Raw genomic sequence first — 20,103 nt, 5'->3', positions numbered from 1 at the left:
CTTTATGAGCACTTCTTTGAAATCTTAGTCATAACAGGGCATGGCGTCACTGATAGCATTGATTTAGTTGAGGTCAGTAGAGACAGGATAACAGGGTAAGAGATCAGAGAGAAATATCAAGCAATATGAGCTGAGTCCCAGAGGTTTCAAGACTAGGAGAAAATACGGATCTTAAAGAAAATGGAAAAGGTTCCTTGTAGTTTTAGAAAGAGTTTAAAATAAAATAACAGTAGTTAATTATTATAACCAAGTTAATTGGAAGCTTGTTTTTCCTTGAAAATCCAGTGGCTAGAATTTACTGCAATATACTCGACCTCACTATGCTTTATGCCATTTAAGGATATCTACTAATAACTGTATCTTAGATAATGATAGGACCAAATAATTTTGATCTATCTGGCCTAAGGTTATTATAGGTAACTTAAGTATTAAAAAATATATTTGGTGGTTCAGAAGATGGTGCAGTGGTAAAGCATTGGACTCTCAAGCATGAGGTCCTGAGTTAATCCCCAGTAGCACATGTACCAGAGTGATGTCTAGTTCTTTCTCTCTCCTCCTATCTTTCTCATTAATAAATAAAATATTTAAAAAAATTTTTAAATTATTATTTATTTTCCCTTTTGTTGCCCTCATTTTTTATTGTTATTGTAGTTATTGTTGTTGATGTTGTCATTGTTGGATAGGACAGAGAGAAATGGAGTAGGGCAAGACAGAGGGGGCGAAAAAGATAGGCGGTGAAGCAGGTCTGTAGGTGTTTGTGAAGTGAGCCCCTGCAGGTGGGGAGATGAGGGCTTGAACCGGGATTTTTATGCTGGTCCTTGTGCTTTGTGCCATGTGCGCTTAACCTGCTGCCTGACCCCCCAAAAATAAAATCTTTAAAATGTGTGTGTGTGTGTGTGTGTGTATACAGACACACACACACATACACATACACATACAGATGTATTTTTAGGGCTGCTTATACAATTTAAGATCAGTGTCAGAATTTGATCACCATATAAATCTGAAACATTAAATATTTAGGCTAAAGGAAATATGTATACTCAGAGCTAAGATTTGGCACTTTGAGAACTTGAAGTATTAAATCTATTTTTCTCCTGACATTGAATTACTCACTGGATAATTTTCCATCTTTCATTGTTTTTGGTGCTGCTTCATAAGAATCTAGGACAGGCATCTGTGCTTGAGTTGGCTTTTAGCAACCAGGGATCTCAGTCACCAGTGCCTGGCAAGGGTTATAGCATTGAAGTTGAGCCAGCCTGGGCACCAACCCAGGGTTTGAGGTTGCAAGTCCTCAGCATCCATTAGGTTGCTGTGGGTAGGGTTCATGTCTGAAAGAAGGCTGGAACCTCAGCCCCAGGTGTTGATAGCAGACATGTTACTGGCAATAAACTGGCAAGGGAACAAACACGGTAGGCAATTTTTGCTGGCTGAAAGGCTATACTTTGCTTGCAGTGAGATGTAGGCTGTTTGTCTGGCAGAAGTTAGCATTCTTGATAAATGTCCTAGTCCCCAGAAAAATCTGCTAACTTGGAGTGAGTAGAACTCTCCTCCTGGACTCTGCTCTAGGCTCTGTAACTATGGAATTGAATTGCAATATAGTGTTCACAAACTCTGCTTTCAGCAAATGTTGTAGAGGTCATTAGGAAAGCTTCTACCATGACTCCCAGCGCTTATAACATGGTTTCTTGCTTGTTCATCTCAGTTTCAGGTCTGTTTCTTTCTTTCTTTCTTTCTTTTTTAAAAAATATTTCTTTAATTCTCTTTTGTTGCCCTTGTTTTATTGTTGTATCTATTACTGTTGTCATCGTTGTTGGATAGGACAGAGAGAATTGGAGAGAGGAGGGCAAGACGGGGAGAGAAAGATAGACACCTGCAGACCTGCTTCACCGCTCTCCTGCAGGTGGGGAGCCGGGAACTCCAACTGGGATTCTTACACCAGTCCTTGTGCTTTGTGCCACCTTTCAGGTCTGTTTCTATACAGATTGCTTTATGTATTACTATAGTATTACTTTGTTTTGATTGTAGGAGGAGTAGGTAAACCCTGGCCCAACCCCTTAATTTATTATTTCAAATGTGCTTTGTTGTTGCTGTTGTATTAGTAGTTATTAATATTCTTTAGTTTACATTCTGTTATCTCAAAAACTATTTCTCACATCTCACTTTCAGAAAAGTGTGTATTAGGGATAGCCTTATTTCATTCTCAAATATTTTAATCAAAGGCAGTGGCATTTTGATTTGTACGTATGTATGCTTGTACTAAGCTTCTAAATGTTTTATCTCTTAATAGAATTCAGCCCAACATCCTCCATATGCCTTGGGAAAATCATTGAGACCCTCAGCTGAAATGATTGAAACTACGAATGATTCAGGAAAAACAGAGCTTTTCTGTTCTGTTAACTGTTTATCTGCTTACAGAATTAAATTAGTTACTTCTTCAGGTAATGTTTAAATTTGATAAATTTATAGTTTCCTATTAAAGAATAAATGCTTATCTTTCATTTTGTTATAAACTATATTTATCTTTAGGGCTAAGTAAAGTTTTAAGGTTGATTTAGTTAAAAACAAACAAAAAGTAAACTGACTTTTAAGTAAAAATAGTTCTTCACTGATTTTTTTTTTTGTGGTATGTATTTTACATTTTCATATGTGAAAAGGAAGAATAGTTATAAGTTCCAGGTTATTTTTTGTTTTACGTAGGACTTAATTAAGGTTAGTGTTAATTAACTTTACAAACTATATTACAGGTAATTTTTGTTTCGTACTTTATTTTCAATTTTTATTTTATTATGTTATCATTTTTACTGGAACACTGAACAGCTCTTCTTATAGTGGTGGGGATTGAACCTGGGACTTTGGAGCCTCAGGCATGAGAGTCTGTTTGCATAACCATTATGCTATCTACCCTCGGCCCCCCATTTAAAAAAAATTTATTATTTTTTAATTTTTATTTTTGTTTACATAGAGGAAACACTGACAGGAACCATAGGATAAGAGGGTTACAAATCCACACAATTCCCACCACCAGAACTCCATATCTCATGCCTTGCCCTGATAGCTTTCCTATTCCTTATGCCTCTGGGAGCATGGACCAAGGGACATTATGGGGTGCACAAGGTGGAAGGTCTGGCTTCTGTAATTGCTTCCCTGCTTAACATGGGCGTTGGCAGGTTGATTAATATTCCCAACCTGTCTCTCTCTTTCCCTAGTGGGGCGGGGCTCTGAGGAAGCGGACCTCCAGGACACATTAGTGGGGTTGTCTGCCCAGGGGAGTCTGGTTTGTGTCACAGCAGCATCTGGAACCTGGTGGCTGAAAGAAGAATTAACATTGTAAAGCCAAATAAATTGTTGACTAATCATGAACATAAAGGCTGGATTAGTGCAGATGAAGATTTGGGGGTTTCCGTTTTGTAGATAGTAGGCCTATTTTAGTTACATTCCAAAGGGCCCATGACTATACTAGCTTTTTTTTTTTTTTTTTTTTTTTTTCTGAGCCTGACATCTGATATGCAAGTGGACCCAAGTTATTGTCTGGGACATTATGTCTTGGCTGGAAAAAGGACCAGAAAGCTGGATCAGGGAAGAGAATAGTTCCCAAATATGGGAAAGGTGTATGAATATTGTTGACTGTAAAAACCCTATCAGTTTGATCTGGGGCCCATATTCAGCTTAGGAGCCTATATAACCTATGCCTCCCTGTAGATCTGAGCTCATATTCTGTGGTCATGAGTAGAAATGTTCCAAACTACCCCAATTTCTGTATGTTGTACAGCCTCCCTTTGGAGGATGGAACATTCTCTACTGTTGTTGATCCATGTTGAGGGAAGGTCCTTTGGGGGCCCAAAAAGGGGTCTATTGTGTTGTTTCTGATAGAGATGACCAGTAACAATGGAGAGAGGGATTTATTTGAGCTCTAGGCCCGTCTTACTTGTTTGGGAATCTCAGGACTCCCCAACTAGGGCGCCAGCTGATGGGGTGGCTTGATAGTGACTAAAGAGACTAAAGAGTCATGGTTAAAGTCTGCCAGTCTCTTGCCATTATTCAGCTTGTGCAGTCCTTCCTTTGATAAGGTAGCTTTGGAGTGAGTGAGGGAAGTGTAATAGGAAGTAGGTGAGGAGGGTGTCTAAGTTTAAGTAAATACTATTTCATTATGAACTTTATGGTGTCTTTTTAGGTCTTTCTACTTACTTGCTGCATATACTGACTCACACTCCCCATTTTTTAAAATCCTTTATTATTGGATAGAGACAGACATAAATTGAGAGGGGAGGGGAGAAAGAGGGAGAAAGACAGAGACACACCATTCGTGAAGCTTCCTCCCTGCAGATGGAGACCAGGGGCTTGAACCCAGGTCCTTGTGCACTGTAGTATATGCACTTAGCCAGGTGTGCCACCACCTGAGCTCCCCCCTTTTTTTGTTCATTCTTCTAGTATATTTTTTGGATCTCTCTCTCTTTTTTTTTTTTGAAATTTAAATTAAAAAATTTTAACTTTTATTTTTTTATTTTATTTTTAATTTACCAGAGCACTACTCAGCTCTGGCTTATAGTGGTGCAGGGGATTGAACCTGGGACTTGACAGAGCCTTAGGCATGAGAGTCTGTTTGCATAGCGATTATACTATCTACCCCCACCCTAAATTAAAATTTTTTATTAGTGATTTAATATTGATTTACATAATTACAAGATAACGGGGGACAACTCTGCACTGTTCCCACTACTAGAGCTCTGAATCCCTAATCCCTCCATGATGATGATGATTATGATGATGATTATTGCAAGTTCTCCTAAGGTTGCATATATGGGTTAAATATTATTTTTACAACTATCTATCTATATTTGCCCATTTTTTAAATGTCCCATCTTCTCTTTTTTTCCAAGTCACACATAACACCTGTTATTACATCCAAATGTCCCTCCCTTTTTCCTTTTCTGAGTCCTGATGGAGTTGGAGTACAGAGCCCTCTGGTCATCTTCCCCCTATCATTTCTCCTTAGCTGGGAGTATGCATCAAGATTATTTTTGGGTACAGAAGGTAGGAGTTCTGACTCCTGTCACTGCTTTTCTACTGGACATGGGTGTTTGCAGGTTGATTCATACTCCCAGCCTGTTTCTGTCTTTTCCTAGTGGGGCAGGACTCTGGAGAGGTGAGGTTCCAGGACATAGTGGTGAGGTCATCTGCCCAGGGAAGTCAGGATGGGATTATGATAGCGTCTGTAACTTGGTGGCTGAAAGGCGGCAAGATATAAGCAGGACCAAATGTTTAATAAACTGGAACCAAAAAGTAGGAATAGAGCAGATGAGAATAGGGATCTTAAGATGGAAAGAAGCTAGGAAATCTATGTTAGGAATGCTCTAGGGTGTTTATTTACTTACTTATTATAATTACATGTATAGTTTAGTCACTGGCTTTTATTTTTTGCTATCAAGGTGTCCAGGTTTCATGTCATAGTTGTAAAACCTCTGCCATTCCTCAGTACCACCTGGCCATGTCCAATGGCACTATCTACAGCTTCTGCAGCTCCAGTTGTGTAGTGGCTTTCCAGGTATGAAAGAAGGTTTTATTTTACCCCCCTCAATTGTCTTAAGCATCGGTCAGTGGCAAAATGTTAGCTGCTAAAAGTTCATACATATGAAACTATAGGTTAGAAAGAAAAAAATTCTGTGTCCCCAGAGGTCATTTCTACAAAATGTTCTGAGCTCAGATTATGGATCTCAGTGCTGTCTTACTTATTAAAAGTCTGCACCTAAACTACCCATACCTTCCTACTTTCTCTCTTTCAAAAGAATGAGAACTAGGAAATAGTTTAGATAGATGCTGCTTAGTTATGTGATCATATGTTCCTTCCTTTAATCCTAAGTGAGATATAATCACTTACTTGTACCATCTTCTCTTACCTTTCAACTTGCACAGGAAAATAGTAGAGTTCATTGTTCTTCCCAGGTGAGAAGATAGCTGATGCAGTGTCCCTGGCACCAGGGAGAAAGATGCCTGTCACTACTGTTTTTTTTTTTTAATATTCATCCTTCTAGTCCCCCCCACCCCTCTTACCAGAGCACTGCTCAGCTCTGGCTTGTGGTGTGGGGGATCAAACCTGGGACATCGGAACCTCAGGCATTAAAGTCTCTTTGCATAATCATTATACTGTCTCTCCTGCCCCTTCTGGTCTCAGAGTTCAGATTTTCTCTGTCAGCTATTTACACACACACACACACACACACACACACACACACACACACACACACACACACACGTTTGTGGGGGATTTAACTTATTAAAAAAAAGAGATAAAGCAATATTACTATTGTTACTTCTCAATTCCTGATATCTTTGTCTTATTTGTGTTTGTTCAGAATGTATTTAACAAGCCAAAAGAAATAAACTCCTCAGCAGTGCCCCTGTCTCAGGGTCAACTGGTTGTAAGCCTGCCATCTGGGTCAGCAGTTCCAGCAGGAGGAGGTAACACGTCTGCCATTTTCCCCAGCTCCATCCACGGCTTTGCTGCAACCAGCCTTCAGTCTCTTACTGCCCAACGCCAGCAAGTAACTTTAACCCATACAGTTGTTAAACTCGAGTGTCAGCATTGTAACCATCTATTTGCCACAAAACCAGAACTTCTTTTTTACAAGGTAAAGAGAGAACGTAAAAGGTATTAAATATAAATTGATCTAATAGAAGCATCTATCTTTTTTCTTCTCTTTGATGATCACTCAGTTTGCTTTGAAATCAGCAGGGAAAGGATTTCTTAAAGCTACAATAACTTAATTATTCTTCATTTGCAGGGTAAAATGTTTCTGTTTTGTGGCAAGAATTGTTCTGATGACTACAAAAGAAAAAATAAAGTTATGGCAATGTGTGAATATTGTAAACTGCAGAAAGTTATAAAGGAGACTGTACGTTTCTCAGGGGTTGATAAAACATTCTGTAGTGAAGGTAAAGGAAAGTTTTAAGTATTATCTGCAGAACATGTGGCTGTTAGAAAATAGTTCCTATGAAATGTACTCCTAGTAACAATTTTAAATGAAATTTTTGTTTTGTTTTTCCTTTTTGTGGCCCTTGTTTTATTGTTGTTGTGGTTATTATTATTGTTATTGATGTTGTTGTTGTTGGATAGGACAGAGAGAAATGGAGACAGGAAGGGAAGACAGAGAAGGGGAGAGAAAGATAGACACTTGCAGCCCTGCTTCACTGCAGGTGAATCAACTCCCCCCTGCAGGTGGGGAGCTGGGGGCTCAAACCAAGATCCTTACGCCTGTCCTTGGGCTTTGTGCCATATGTGCTTAACCCACTTTGCTACCACCTGATCCCCTTAAGTGAAATTTTTTATGAGGTATAGCATGAGACTTACAAAGTTGAGTTTATACTTAGTATACTTTAGAATATTTGCTTTAAAATGTAATCTCGGGAGTTGGGCGGTAGCACAGCGGGTTAAGCGCATGTGGTGCAAAGTGCAAGGACCAGCTTAAGGATTGGGGTTCTAGCCCCTGGCTTCCCACCTGCAGGGGTCGCTTCACAAGTGGTGAAGCTGGTCTGCAGGTGTCTATCTTTCTCTCCCCCTTTCTATCTTCTCCTCTTCTTCCATTTCTCTTTGTCCTATCTAACAACAACTACAACAATAAAACAAGGGCAACAAAAGGGAATAAATAAATAAATAAATAAATAAATAAATAAAATGTAATCTCAGTAAGTAAAAACTTTTAAACTGTAATTCTTCAATGATATTAGTATGGAGTATAGAAAATCTCATGAGTTTATTTGTAATATTAGAGACCTAATGTTCTTGCATCTGTTTGTAAAGAAGAATGTGTTCTCTCTTTCTCGACTTAAGAAACTGCTTTTTTAAAAAACATTCTTTCTTTCTTTATTCCCTTTTGTTGCCCTTGTTGTAGTTATTATTGTTGTTGTTATTGATTTCGTCGTTGTTGGATAGGACAGAGAAATGGAGAGAGGAGGGTAAGACAGAGAGGAAGAGAGAAAGATAGACACCTGCAGACCTGCTTCACCACTTGTGAGGCGACTCCTCTGCAGGTGGGGAGCCAGAGACTCGAACCGGGATCCTTACACCTGTCCTTGCGCTTTGCGCCACATGCGCTTAACCTGCTGCGCTACTGCCCCACTCCCTAAGAAACTGTTTTATAGCTCTGATGTTTTTGAATATTGACAGCTAGATATTTAGAGTGCATTTAGAAGATGATTATGAATTTTGTTTTGTGAATATAGACTCCTTCAAACTAGAGGCAAATGTGTGAAGTATTTTAAATTTAGCCTAAAGTTAGTATGTAAGTCTGTAGAAGGTCATTGTAGACTCTTCCTTTGAAGTTAATGTAAATTTGATATTCTCATCTGTTATTTTCAGTGTGCAAATTCCTTTCTGCTCGTGACTTTGGAGAACGATGGGGAAACTACTGTAAGACATGCAGTTACTGCTCACAGACATCCCCAAATTTGGTAGAAAATCGACTGGAGGGCAAGTTAGAAAAGTTCTGTTGTGAGGAGTGCATGTCTAAATATACAGTTCTGTTTTATCAGGTAAATATGATAGACCTTTCTGGTTTTCTGAAATCAGTGCAAATCATTTTTTATTTAAAATATTTAAGGGAGCAGTACTGTCTCTGTTCCTGTTTCCTTTACTTTCTTCCTCTCAAAAAATGTAAAGAATGAAAAATTGAGCCAAGGAAGCAGTTCAGTGATATAAATGTTTGAGATACTGGGTTCACTCCCGAGTTCTACACTAAAAAAGTGTTTAAATGATTGTAAAGAACAGTTTTGAACTTAGAACTGAGTAAAATAAATTATGGACTCCTAAAACTAAATTCACATGAATGGCGACATGAATTAAAATTTTTTAAAAATTTATATTTATTTATTTTCCCTTTTGTTGCCCTTGTTTTTTTTAATTATCTTTAATTTTATTTATTTATTTTCCCTTTTGTTGCTCTTGTTGTTGTAGTTATTATTGTTGTTGTTATTGATGTCGTCGTTGTTGGATAGGACAAAGAGAAATGGAGAGACTAGGGGAAGACAGACACCTGCAGACCTGCTTCACCGCTTGTGAAGCGACTCCCCTGCAGGTGGGGAGCCGGGGGCTCGAACGGGGATACTTATGGAGGTCCTTAGACTTTGCGCCATGTGCGCTTAACCCGCTATGCTACTGCCGGACTCCCACCCTCGTTTTTTATTGTTGTAGTTTTATTCTTGTTGTTAATGATGTCTTCGTTGTTAGATAGGACAGAGAGAAATGGAGAGAGGAGGGCAAGACAGAGAGGGGGAGAGAAAGATACCTGAAGACCTGTTTCACCACCTGTGAAGTGACTCCCCTGCAAGTGGGGATCCGGGGGGGAGACATGAAATTTTACAGGATTGTGGAGAGTTTACTGTTATTTAAAGATATATTCCTTTAATTTTTTGCTTCCTTACAAGGTCTATTGACTTTATTTGTGACTTTTAGTTCTTTTAAATTGGAACTTTACGTAGTTACCTTTTTTTTTTTTTGGTCTTTATTTACTTACTGGATAGAGACAGCCAGATATCGAGAGGGAAGGGAATGATAGGAAGAGAGACAGAGAGACACCTGCAGCACTGCTTTACCACTTGTGAAGCTTTCCCCCTACAGGTGGGGATCAGGGACTGGAACCTAGGTGCTTACACATTGTAACATGTGCGCTCAACCAGGTGTGCCAATCCCCCCCCCCCCAAGTTATCTTTAATTGACTTTCTTGCTCAGGAAGTCACTACTCTGAGACGGTTAGACATTATTCACATTTCCTAGGTCTGTTTGACCTCCTTAATAAAACAGAACAAACCACCCCCCCAAAGAAAAAAAAAAAAGAAAAATAACCAAGCATACTAACACTGACAGTTCCTAGGGCTCAAACCTGTACTACTAGGATGCGTGCACCCTACCTGTACCATCTCTCAGGTCCCAGAAGCAAAATCTTTGTGACTAAAAAGCTCCTATTCTTTCTATTACACTTCTCTGCTTAACTTTTAAAAAATAAAACTGCAGGGAGTCGGGTGGTAGCACAGTGGGTTAAGCGCAGGTGGCACCAAACGCAAGGACCAGCGAAAGGATCCCGGTTTGAGCCCGGGCTCCCCACCTGCAGGGGAGTCGCTTCACAGGTGGTGAAGCAGGTCTGCAGGTGTCTATCTTTCTCTCCTCTTCTCTGTCTTCCCCTCCTCTCTCCATTTCTCTCTGTCCTATCCAACAATGACATTGGTAATAACTACAACAATAAAACAACAAGGGCAACAAAAGGGAATAAATAAGTAAATATAGAAAAAATTTAAATTAAATAAAACCCCCCAAAAAGGATATATATATATATATATATCAGAGATAGTTCTAGAAATAATAGTCAATCCATATTTGTGACCTTGGGAGAACCGCTGCAGTTTCCAGTGGAGTCCAGTTTCCACAACTCTGGTGGTGGGAACAGGGAGGAATTATACTCCTGTTATCTTGTAATTCTGTGAATCACTAATAAAAATAAAAACATAGGACAATAAGTCTGAATACCCCCCCAAAAAAATAAATAAAACTGCTCTTTAGCTTCTTTCAGGGTAATTTTGAAAATAGGAGATCAAATAGAAATAATCTGTAGCACTGGGGACCTCACCAGTTTCAGTGTCCCTAGGCTGATTATTTTATTCTTTTTATTTCGTATATAAATAGACACAATGAGAGGGAGAGACATCACAGTACTGGAGCTTTCCCAGTGGAGCAAGGAACTAAAACCCAGGCTCTGTGCATGGCTAGTCACATACTGTTTTGGGTGAGCTATCGTCTAGTCCCTGCTCTAACTAATAAATTAATTTTATATAGTGCTGGGGAACAAAACTGGGCCTTGTGCATTTGAGGCATCCAACCCCATCTTTATGTTTTATGTATATGAATATATAAATTACTTATTTATGAACATGAGAGAGACAGAGTATCACTCTGACATATAGCCTCAGGACTTTATGCTTGCTTTCTTCCTTACTTTTTTTTTTTTTTACCAGACTACTGCTTACATCTGGTGGTGGTGGTGGTCGGTGGTGGTGTGTGTGTGTGTGTGTGTGTGTATGTGTGTCAGGGTTGGGGGCATTGAATTTGAAATTTCAGAACCTCAGGCATGAGAGTCTCTTTGCATAACCATTATGCTATCTACCCCTGCCCAGGACTTTATGCTTTCAAGTCTAGTGTTTTATCCACTGTGCCTATCTCTAGGGTCATTCTCTTTCTACCTAAGAGAAGAGTCAAGAGGCAGAGGGGAGGCACAGTAGAGATCACAGCACTTCCACCATCCATGGAGCCCGCCACCCCCTGGTGTTTTCTATGTAGTTGCTTTATAGTGCCAGGGCTCAAACTCAGGCCTTCACACATGGTAAAGCAAATGCTCTGCTAGGTGAGCTATCTCTTACCCTCCACCTCAGGTCATTCATACAGCAGTTTGCCCCAGACCACCTCATGCAGATGTAAATAACAGAAAAGTTGAGTACATAACACTCAGGCAAGGTAGCTATGCATTATAAGAAAAATAGCATCAACTGCCAATATGTAAAAAAAAAAAAATGTGGTCCAGGAGGTGGTGCAGTGGCTAAGGCACTAGACTCTCAAGCATGAGGTCCTGAGTTCAATCCCGGCAGCACATTTACCAGAGTGATATCTGGTTCTTTCCCTCTCTCCTGTCTTTCTCATGAATAAAATCTTTAAAAAAAAAGTTTCTGCAAAGTAGATGAAATATAATATGTAGTATCACAAAATGAATTTTAACTCTCATAGGTGAAACATGGCAAATAAAAATATGCATGCTAAAGGCTGAGATAGGCCGATCTGGGAGTGGTTGTTAAAGAACTGGTGCTAGTAGAACTCTGTAGAGAAATACACACACACTCGACAGATAATTTCAGAAGTAAACACCAAATTAAACTCAAGGTATTGTACATGATAAGAATGATAAAAACAGGGAGTCAGGCTGTAGCGCAGCGGGTTAAGCGCAGGTGGCGCAAAGCACAAGGACCGGCATAAGGATCCCGGTTCGAACCCCGGCTCCCCACCTGCAGGGGAGTCGCTTCACAGGCGGTGAAGCAGGTCTGCAGGTGTCTATCCTTCTCTTCTCCTCTCTGTCTTCCCCTCCTCTCTCCATTTCTCTCTGTCCTATCCAACAACGACAACAACAATAATAACTACAACAATAAAAAAAACCAAACAACAACAAGGGCAACAAAAGGGAATAAATAAATAAAATAAATAAAAAAAATTTTAAAAAAAGCAAAAAAAAAAAAAAAGAATGATAAAAACAGCACAAAGCAAAAGGACCGGCATAAGGATCCCGGTTCGAGCCCTGGCTCTCCATCTGCAGGGTGTCGCTTCACAGGCGGTGAAGCAGGTCTGCAGGTGTCTATCTTTCTCTCCCCCTCTGTCTTCCCCTTCTCTCTCCATTTCTCTCTGTCCTATCCAACAACGACGACATCAATAACTACAACAATAAAACAACAAGGGCAACAAAAGGGAATAAATAAATATAAAATAAAATAAAAAAGAATGATAAAAACAAAGGAGCCTGTCATTTGAAAAGATATTCATTCTCTTTATATTAAATTTTTAAAAAATATTTATTCCCTTTTGTTCCCCTTGTTGTTTTATTGTTATAGTTATGGTTGTTGTCGTCATTGTTGGTTAGGACAGAGAGAAGTGGAGAGAGGAGGGGAAAACAGAGAGGGGGAGAGAAAGACACCTGCAGATCTGCTTCACCGCTTGTGAAGTGATTCCCTGGCAGGTGGGGAGCCGGGGGCTCAAACCGGGATCCTTACCCTTGTCCTTGCTCTTTGCCATACCACATGCACTTAACCCTCTGAGCTACTGCCCGACTCCTTTTTTTAAATCTTTATCTGTTGGACAGAGACAGTCAGAAATTGAGAGGGAAGGGGTGATAGAGAGGGAGAGAGACAGAGTGACACCTGCAGCACTGCTTCACCACTTGTGAAGCTTTCCCCCTGCGGGTGGGGGCCAGAGGCTTGAACCTGGCTCCTTGTGCATTGTAACCTGTGCGCTCAACCAGGTGCGCCACCACCTGGCCCTGTGCTTTAACTTTTAAACCATTTCCCTGACCTTGGAAGTCGACTTCTATGTTCTCTTGATTGACAACATCTGTATGAAATAATTAAATGCATATATTAAAAAAAAACTTTTAAGATAGGAACATTTCATATGATTCACATGTCCTGTTTTCTTTGTGCCTTCTGGTTTTATGGTTATTATTTTTTTCATTATATTGTAGTTCTAACCTTATACTGTCATATATATATATATATATATATATATATATATATATATATATATATATATATATATACTTTTTTTTTCCCCCTTAGATGGCCAAGTGTGATGGTTGTAAACGGCAGGGTAAACTAAATGAATCCATAAAGTGGCGAGGAAACATCAAACATTTCTGTGATCTATCTTGTGTCTTGAAGTTTTGTCATCAGCAAATTACAAATGATCCACTTTCACAAAAGAAAGGTAAAATTAAATTTGACTAATGTTATCTTTATGTCAGTGTTTGTGAATACTATTAGCATGCATCACTGTAAATAATATAATGAAAACAGTGTTTTTTTGGATGAAAGAGCCTGAATTTTCTTGCATTTTTCCATATGAATCCTTAAAGATTGCCCCTGAGGGAATAATCATCATGAGGATACATATTAATTTAACACACCAAAATAATCAATAAATGTACTGATTTTATAGGGAATTAGATTTGATCATTTTGGTTGAAAATTTATCTTTACATAAATAACACCTACAAAGGAATACATGCTATTCAGTTGTAAACAAGAAGCAGAAAATCAGGGCAAGCAGAGGGAGAGGATATGACTATGTTTAATATAGTTGCTGTGACAGGTATGTGGTCCAGAGCTTGCTTATAGCCAAGCAAAAAATAAGAGCTCATTAATTATATCAGAAAAAAAAATGTAGATCAGTTCTTTATGGGTAGTGAAGGGTTTTCTGGCTAAGAATAAAATAATTTTGCAAGTAGGACAGCTTATGTGGTCAAAATACCCCAAATACCCAAATTAATAGAGAGATATATGTTGTGACTTTAAGTATCCTTCCTTAGTAGCACTTCTCTCCATTATATTAAAAACACTTGATATTTTGTTCGTTGATGGAAGACCAGAGTGCTGATAAATTAAAAGATTCTGCACGCTTTGATTTTTGCAATCTGGCCCACATCTACCTTTGTAGTCTTTTTTTTTTTTTTTTTTTTTAAAGATTTTATTTATTTATGAGAAAGATAGGAGGAGAGAGAAAGAACCAGACTTCACTCTGGCACATGTGCTGCTGGGGATCGAACTTGGGACCTCATGCTTGAGAGTCCAAAGCTTTACCACTGTACCACCTCCCGGACCACTTTTAAATATTTATTTATTCCCTTTTGTTGCCCTTGTTTTATTGTTGTTGTTATTGACGTTGTTGTTGTTATTGATGTTGTCGTTGTTCCATAGGACAGAGAGAAATGGAGGGGGGGGAGAGAAAGACAGACACCTGCAGACCTGCTTCACCGCCTGTGAAGTGACTCCCCTGCATGTGGGGAACTGGGGGCTTGAACCGGGATCCTTAAGCTGGTCCTTGAGCTTTGGGCCACCTGCACTTAACCTGCTGAGCTACTGCTGACTCCCTACTTTTGTAGTTTTATCATATATAACTTGAACTAGGTTATTTTTTTGTACATCATCATTCCCCATATTATGCAAAGAGACTTTTATGTCTGAGGCACTAAGGGTCACAGATTCAATCCCCCAGCCCGACCAAGGTCAGAGCTGAGCAGTGTGCTGGTAAAAATAAAAAATATATATTTGAAGCAAGTTTACATACAGAACTTTTTTTTTTCTACCAGAGGCCTGGTTTATGGTGTTGCTGGAGATTGAACATGGGACTTTGGAGCCTTAGTCATGAAAGTCTTTTTTTTTTTTTTTTTAAGGTTTAGTTTTTTCTTTTTTTGGCATATTAACAGTAAAGGACTGTCCTCTTTTTTTTCTTTTTTTAAAAATTTATTTCTTTATTGGGGAATTAAAGTTTTACATTCAACAGTAAATACAATAGTTTGTACATGCATAACATTCCCCAGTTTCCCATTTAACAATACAACCCCCACTATGTCATTTATCATCCTTCATGGACCTGTATTCTCCCCACCTACCCACCCCAGAGTCTTTTACTTGGGGGCAATACACCAATTCCATTTCAGGTTCTACTTGTGTTTTTTTTTCTGATCTTGTTTTTCAACTTCTGCCTGAGAGTGAGTTCATCCCATATTCAGCCTTCTGTTTTTGACTTATTTCACTCAACATGATTTTTTCAAGGTGCATCCAAGATTGGCTGAAAATGGTGAAGTCACCATTTTTACAGCTGAATAGTATTCCATTGTCTATATATACCACAACTTGCTCAGCCACTCATCTGTTGTTGGACACCTGGGTTGCTTCCAGGTTTTGGCTATTACAAATTGTGCTGCCAAGAACATATGTGTACACAGATCTTTTTGGATGGATGTGTTGGGTTCCTTAGGATATATCCCCAGGAGGGGAATTGCAGGGTCATAGGGTAGGTGCATTTCCAGCCTTCTGAGAGTTCTCCAGACTGTTCTCCACAGAGGTTGGACCAATTGACATTCCCACCAACAGTGTAGGAGGGTTCCTTTGACCCCACAACCTCTCCAGCATTTGCTGCTGTTACCTTTTCTGATGTATGACATTCTCACAGGAGTGAAGTGATATCTCATTGTTGTCTTTATTTGCATTTCTCTGACAATCAGAGACTTGGAGCATTTTTTCATGTGTTTCTCGGCCTTTTGGATCTCTTCTGTGGTGAATATTCTGTCCAAGTCCTCCCCCATTTTTGGATGGGGTTATTTGTTGTCTTGTTGTTGAGTCTGGCAAGCTCTTTATATATATTGGTTATTAAACTCTTATCTGATGTATGGCTTGTAAAGATCTTCTCCCATTCTGTGAGGGGTCTCTTGGTTTGGGTAGTGTTTTCTTTTGCTGTGCAGAAGCTTTTTAATTTGATGTAGTCCCATAGGTTTATACTTGCCTTACTCTTCTTTGTAATTGGATTCGTTTCATTGAAGATGTCTTTAAAATTTATGCAGAAAAGAGTCCTGCCAATATTTTCCTCTAAGTATTTGATAGTTTGTGGTCGAACATCCAAGTCCTTGATCCACTTGGAATTTACTTTTGTATTTGGTGAAATACAGTGATTCAGTTTCATTCTTCTGCATGTTTCAACCCATTGTTTCCAACACCATTTGTTGAAGAGACTCTACTTTCTCCATGTAATAGTCTGGGCACCTTTGTCAAAGATTAGATGTCCATAGGTGTGGGGCCTCACTTCTGGGCTCTCAATTCTATTCCACTGGTCAGTGTGTCTATTCATGTTCCAGTACCAAGCAGTTTTGATGACAATGGCCCTATAATACAGTTTGAGATTTGGGAGTGTGATGCCTCCGGTTTTATTCTTTTTTCTCAAGATTGTTTTGGCAATTCCAGGTCTTTTCTGGTTCCAGATAAACATTTGTAGCATTTTTTCTATTCTCCTAAAAAATGTGCTTGGGATCTTGATGGGGATAGCATTAAATTTGTAGATGGCTCTGGGTAGTATATTCATTTTGATGATGTTAATTCTTCCAACCCATGAACATGGAATATCTTTCCACTTCTTTGTGTCTTTTTCAATTTCTTTGAGTAGTGACTCATAATTTTCAGTATACAAGTCTTTCACTTCTTTGGTTAGGTTTACTTTTGGTTAGTTATTTTATTGTTTTTGTTGCTATAGTAAAAGGAATTGATTTCTGGATTTCAATTACTTCTAACTTAGTGTTTGCATAGAGGAATGCCACTGACTTTTGAATGTTAATTTTATAGCCTGACACCTTACTGTATTGCCTGATGATTTCCAAAAGCTTCTTGCTGGATTCCTTAGGTTTTTCCATGTATACTATCATGTCATCTGCAAATAAGGAGAGTTTGACTTCTTCTCTTCCAATCTGTATCCCTTGAATTCCTTGCTTCTGCCTGATTGCTATGGCAAGAACTTCCAACACTATGTTGAATAGTAATGGTGATAATGTGTAGCCCTGTCTAGTACCTGATCTGAGTGGAAATGCTTCCAGTTTTTCACCATTGAGTATGATGTTGGCTGTATGTTTGCTATATATAGACTCCACTATCTTCAGGAATTTTCCATCTATTCCCATTTTTTGTAGTGTTTTGATCATAAAGGGGTGTTGTATTTTGTCAAAGGCTTTCTCTGCATCTATTGATATGACCATGTGGTTTTTGGTCTTGCTTTTGTTGATGTGGTGGATCACATTGATTGATTTACGTATATTAAACCAACCTTGCATGCCTGGGATAAACCCCACTTGGTCATGATGAGCAATCTTTTTGATATACTGCTGTATGCGGTTGGCTAGAATTTTGTTCAATATTTTCGCATCTATGTTCATCAGAGATATTGGTCTGTAGTTTTCTTTTTTGGTTGTGTCCCTGTCTGCTTTTGGTATCAGGGTGATGTTGGCTTCATAGAAGCTGGCAGGGAGTATTCCAGTGTCTTCAATCTTCTGGAAGACTTTTGAAAGTAGAGGTATTAGTTCTTCTTTGAAGGTATTGTAGAATTCATTTGTAAAACCATCTGATCCAGGACTTTTATTTTTGGGGAGATTTTTGATAACTGTTTCAATTTCCTTAGCTGTGATGGGCCTGTTCATGTTATCCACTTCCTCTTGACTTAGTTTTGGAAGTTGGTAGGTATCTAGGAAATCGTCCATTTCTTCCAGGTTCTCTAGCTTGGTGGCATATAGTTGTTCATAGAAGTTTTGCATGATATGTTGAATTTCTGCGGTGTCTGTTGTGATATCTCCTCTTTCATTTAGTATCCGATTTATTTGGGTCTTTTCCCTTTTTTGTTTTGTGAGTCTGGCTAAAGGTTTGTCGATTTTGTTTACTCTTTCGAAGAACCAACATTTACTTTCATTGATCTTTAGTATGGTTTTCCTATTCTCAATGTTATTTATTTCTGCCCTAACTTTAGTGATTTCTGTCCTTCTGGTTGCTTTAGGATTCCTTTGTTGTTGTTCTTCTAGCTCTTTAAGATGTGCAATCAGGCTGTTTATTTGTGCTATTTCTTGTTTCCTAATGTGTGCTTGTATAGCTATGAACTTTCCTCTTAGGACTGCTTTAGCTGTGTCCCAAATATTTTGATAGCTTGTGTACTCATTTTCATTGAACCCTCGAAACATTTTGATTTCTTCCTTGATTTCCTCTTTGACCCAGAAGTTGTTAAGAAGTGTACTGTTGAGCTTCCACATTTTGGGACTGTTACTAATCTTTTGTGGATTGTTAAGTGTTAGTTTAATTCCACTGTGGTCTGAGAAGATGCTTGGGATGATTTCAATGCTCTTGAATTGGCTGATGCTTTCTTTGTGGCCTAACATATGGTCTATCCTTGAGAATGACCCATGTGGATTTGAGTAAAATGTGTATTCCAGTTTCTTGGGATGAATGACTCTGAAAATGTCCAATAGTTCTAGTTTATCTATCTCTTCATTTATCTCCCTTATGTCTTTATTGGTTCTCTGCCTGGATGCTCTGTCAAGTTGAGAGAGTGGGGTGTTGAAGTCCCCTACTATGATTGTGTTGCTGTTAATATATTGCTGTAGCTCTTTCAGTAGAAGTTTGATGTTTAGGTGGCTTCTCATTGGGTGCATAGATGTTAATAACTGTTAAGTCCTCTTGATTGACTGATCCTCTGAGCATTAAGTAGTGTCCATTCCTATTTTTTAATCTTATCTATTTTAAAGTCTATCATGTCAGATATGAGAATAGCTGTTCCTGCCCTTTTTTGTGGGCCATTGGTTTGTATGATAGTTTTCCATCCTTTCACTTTAAGTCTGTGTTTGTCTTGTTGAGTTAGGTGGGTTTCCTGTAGACAGCATATTGTTGGGTTGTGTTTTCTGATCCATCTTCCTACTCTGTGTCTTTTAATAGGTGAATTCAGGCCATTGACATTTACTGATATCAAAGATTGAAGATATTTTAATGCCATTCTTGTAGAGTTTTAGAGTGTTTTGATATATGTCCTATTTGTGGTGGTCTGGTTGTTTATAGGAGACCTTTCAGAACTTCTTTCAGGGCAGGCTTGATGATGGTTGATTCCTTCAACTGTTGCTTGTCTGAGAAGGTTTTGATGCCTCCATCTAGTCTGAATGACAGTCTAGCAGGATATAGTATTCTTGGCTGAAAGCCTTTCTCATTGAGCACTCGATAGATATCTTGCCATTCTCTTCTGGCCTGTAGTGTTTGTATGGAGAAGTCTGCTGCTAATCTTATGGGTTTTCCTTTGTAGGTGACTCTTTGTCTTTCTCTTGCAGCCTTCAGGATCCTTTCTTTATCCTTATTCCTTTCCATTCTAAGTATGATATATCTTGGTGTCTTTAGGTCTGGGTTAATTCTGTTTGGGACCCTTTGGGCTTCTTGAATCTTTATGTCTTTGATGTTGTCTAGACTAGAGAAGTTTTCAGCTATTATGGCCTGGAGAATGCTTTCTTCCTCTCCTTCTCTTTCTTCCTCTGGTAAGCCAAGAATGCGTATATTGTTTCTTTTGAAGTCATCCCATAGGACTCTGTTGTTGTTTTCAGCATCTCTTAATCTCTTTTTGAGATCTCTTACTTCTTTTTTAGTTGTCTCTAATTCATCCTCAGTCTTGCTAATTCTGTCTTCAGCCTCATAGATTCTATTCTCTCTGCCCTCTACTGTTTTCTGGAGTTCATCTATTTTGTTGCCCTGTTCTGATACTGTTTTAACTTGTTCAGCTAGTTGCATTCTTAGCTCAGCGATTTCAGCTTTCAGCTCTCTAATAACTATGAGATAATTAGTATTTTCTTCCATATTCTCATTTGTTGTTCCTGCATTTCTGATTACAATTTTTTCAAATTCTTTACTCCTGTGATTATTTCCTTAGCTAATGTTTGGATGTTGAACTCATTATTTTGTGCTTCACCCTCTGGAGGACTTTTAGCTGAACTGTTGTCCTGGTTCGATTCTCCAATATTTTTT

General features: G+C 38.7%; 1 protein-coding gene across 10 annotated transcripts in view; it reads left to right on the top strand.

The window, feature by feature from the left end:
- ZMYM6 (zinc finger MYM-type containing 6) overlaps positions 1-20,103 on the top strand; it is a 63,982-nt gene that overhangs the window by 18,918 nt on the left and 24,961 nt on the right. For 8 of the 10 annotated variants that reach the window (XM_007538888.3, XM_060205841.1, XM_060205844.1 and 5 more), the window contains 6 exons: positions 2,291-2,441; positions 5,430-5,545; positions 6,354-6,629; positions 6,783-6,933; positions 8,357-8,529; positions 13,357-13,504. In XM_007538888.3, coding sequence (XP_007538950.1) covers positions 2,291-2,441; positions 5,430-5,545; positions 6,354-6,629; positions 6,783-6,933; positions 8,357-8,529; positions 13,357-13,504 — 1,015 coding nt within the window. The remainder of the gene's footprint in view (positions 1-2,290; positions 2,442-5,429; positions 5,546-6,353; positions 6,630-6,782; positions 6,934-8,356; positions 8,530-13,356; positions 13,505-20,103) is intronic. The other 2 variants (XM_060205845.1, XM_060205846.1) reach the window with 2 other exon arrangements.

This window comes from Erinaceus europaeus, chromosome 13 (genome assembly GCF_950295315.1).
Source record: "Erinaceus europaeus chromosome 13, mEriEur2.1, whole genome shotgun sequence".
NCBI lineage: Eukaryota > Metazoa > Chordata > Mammalia > Eulipotyphla > Erinaceidae > Erinaceus > Erinaceus europaeus.
The sequence above is the reverse complement of the archived record's forward strand: the minus strand, read 5'-3'. Positions and strand labels throughout refer to the sequence as shown.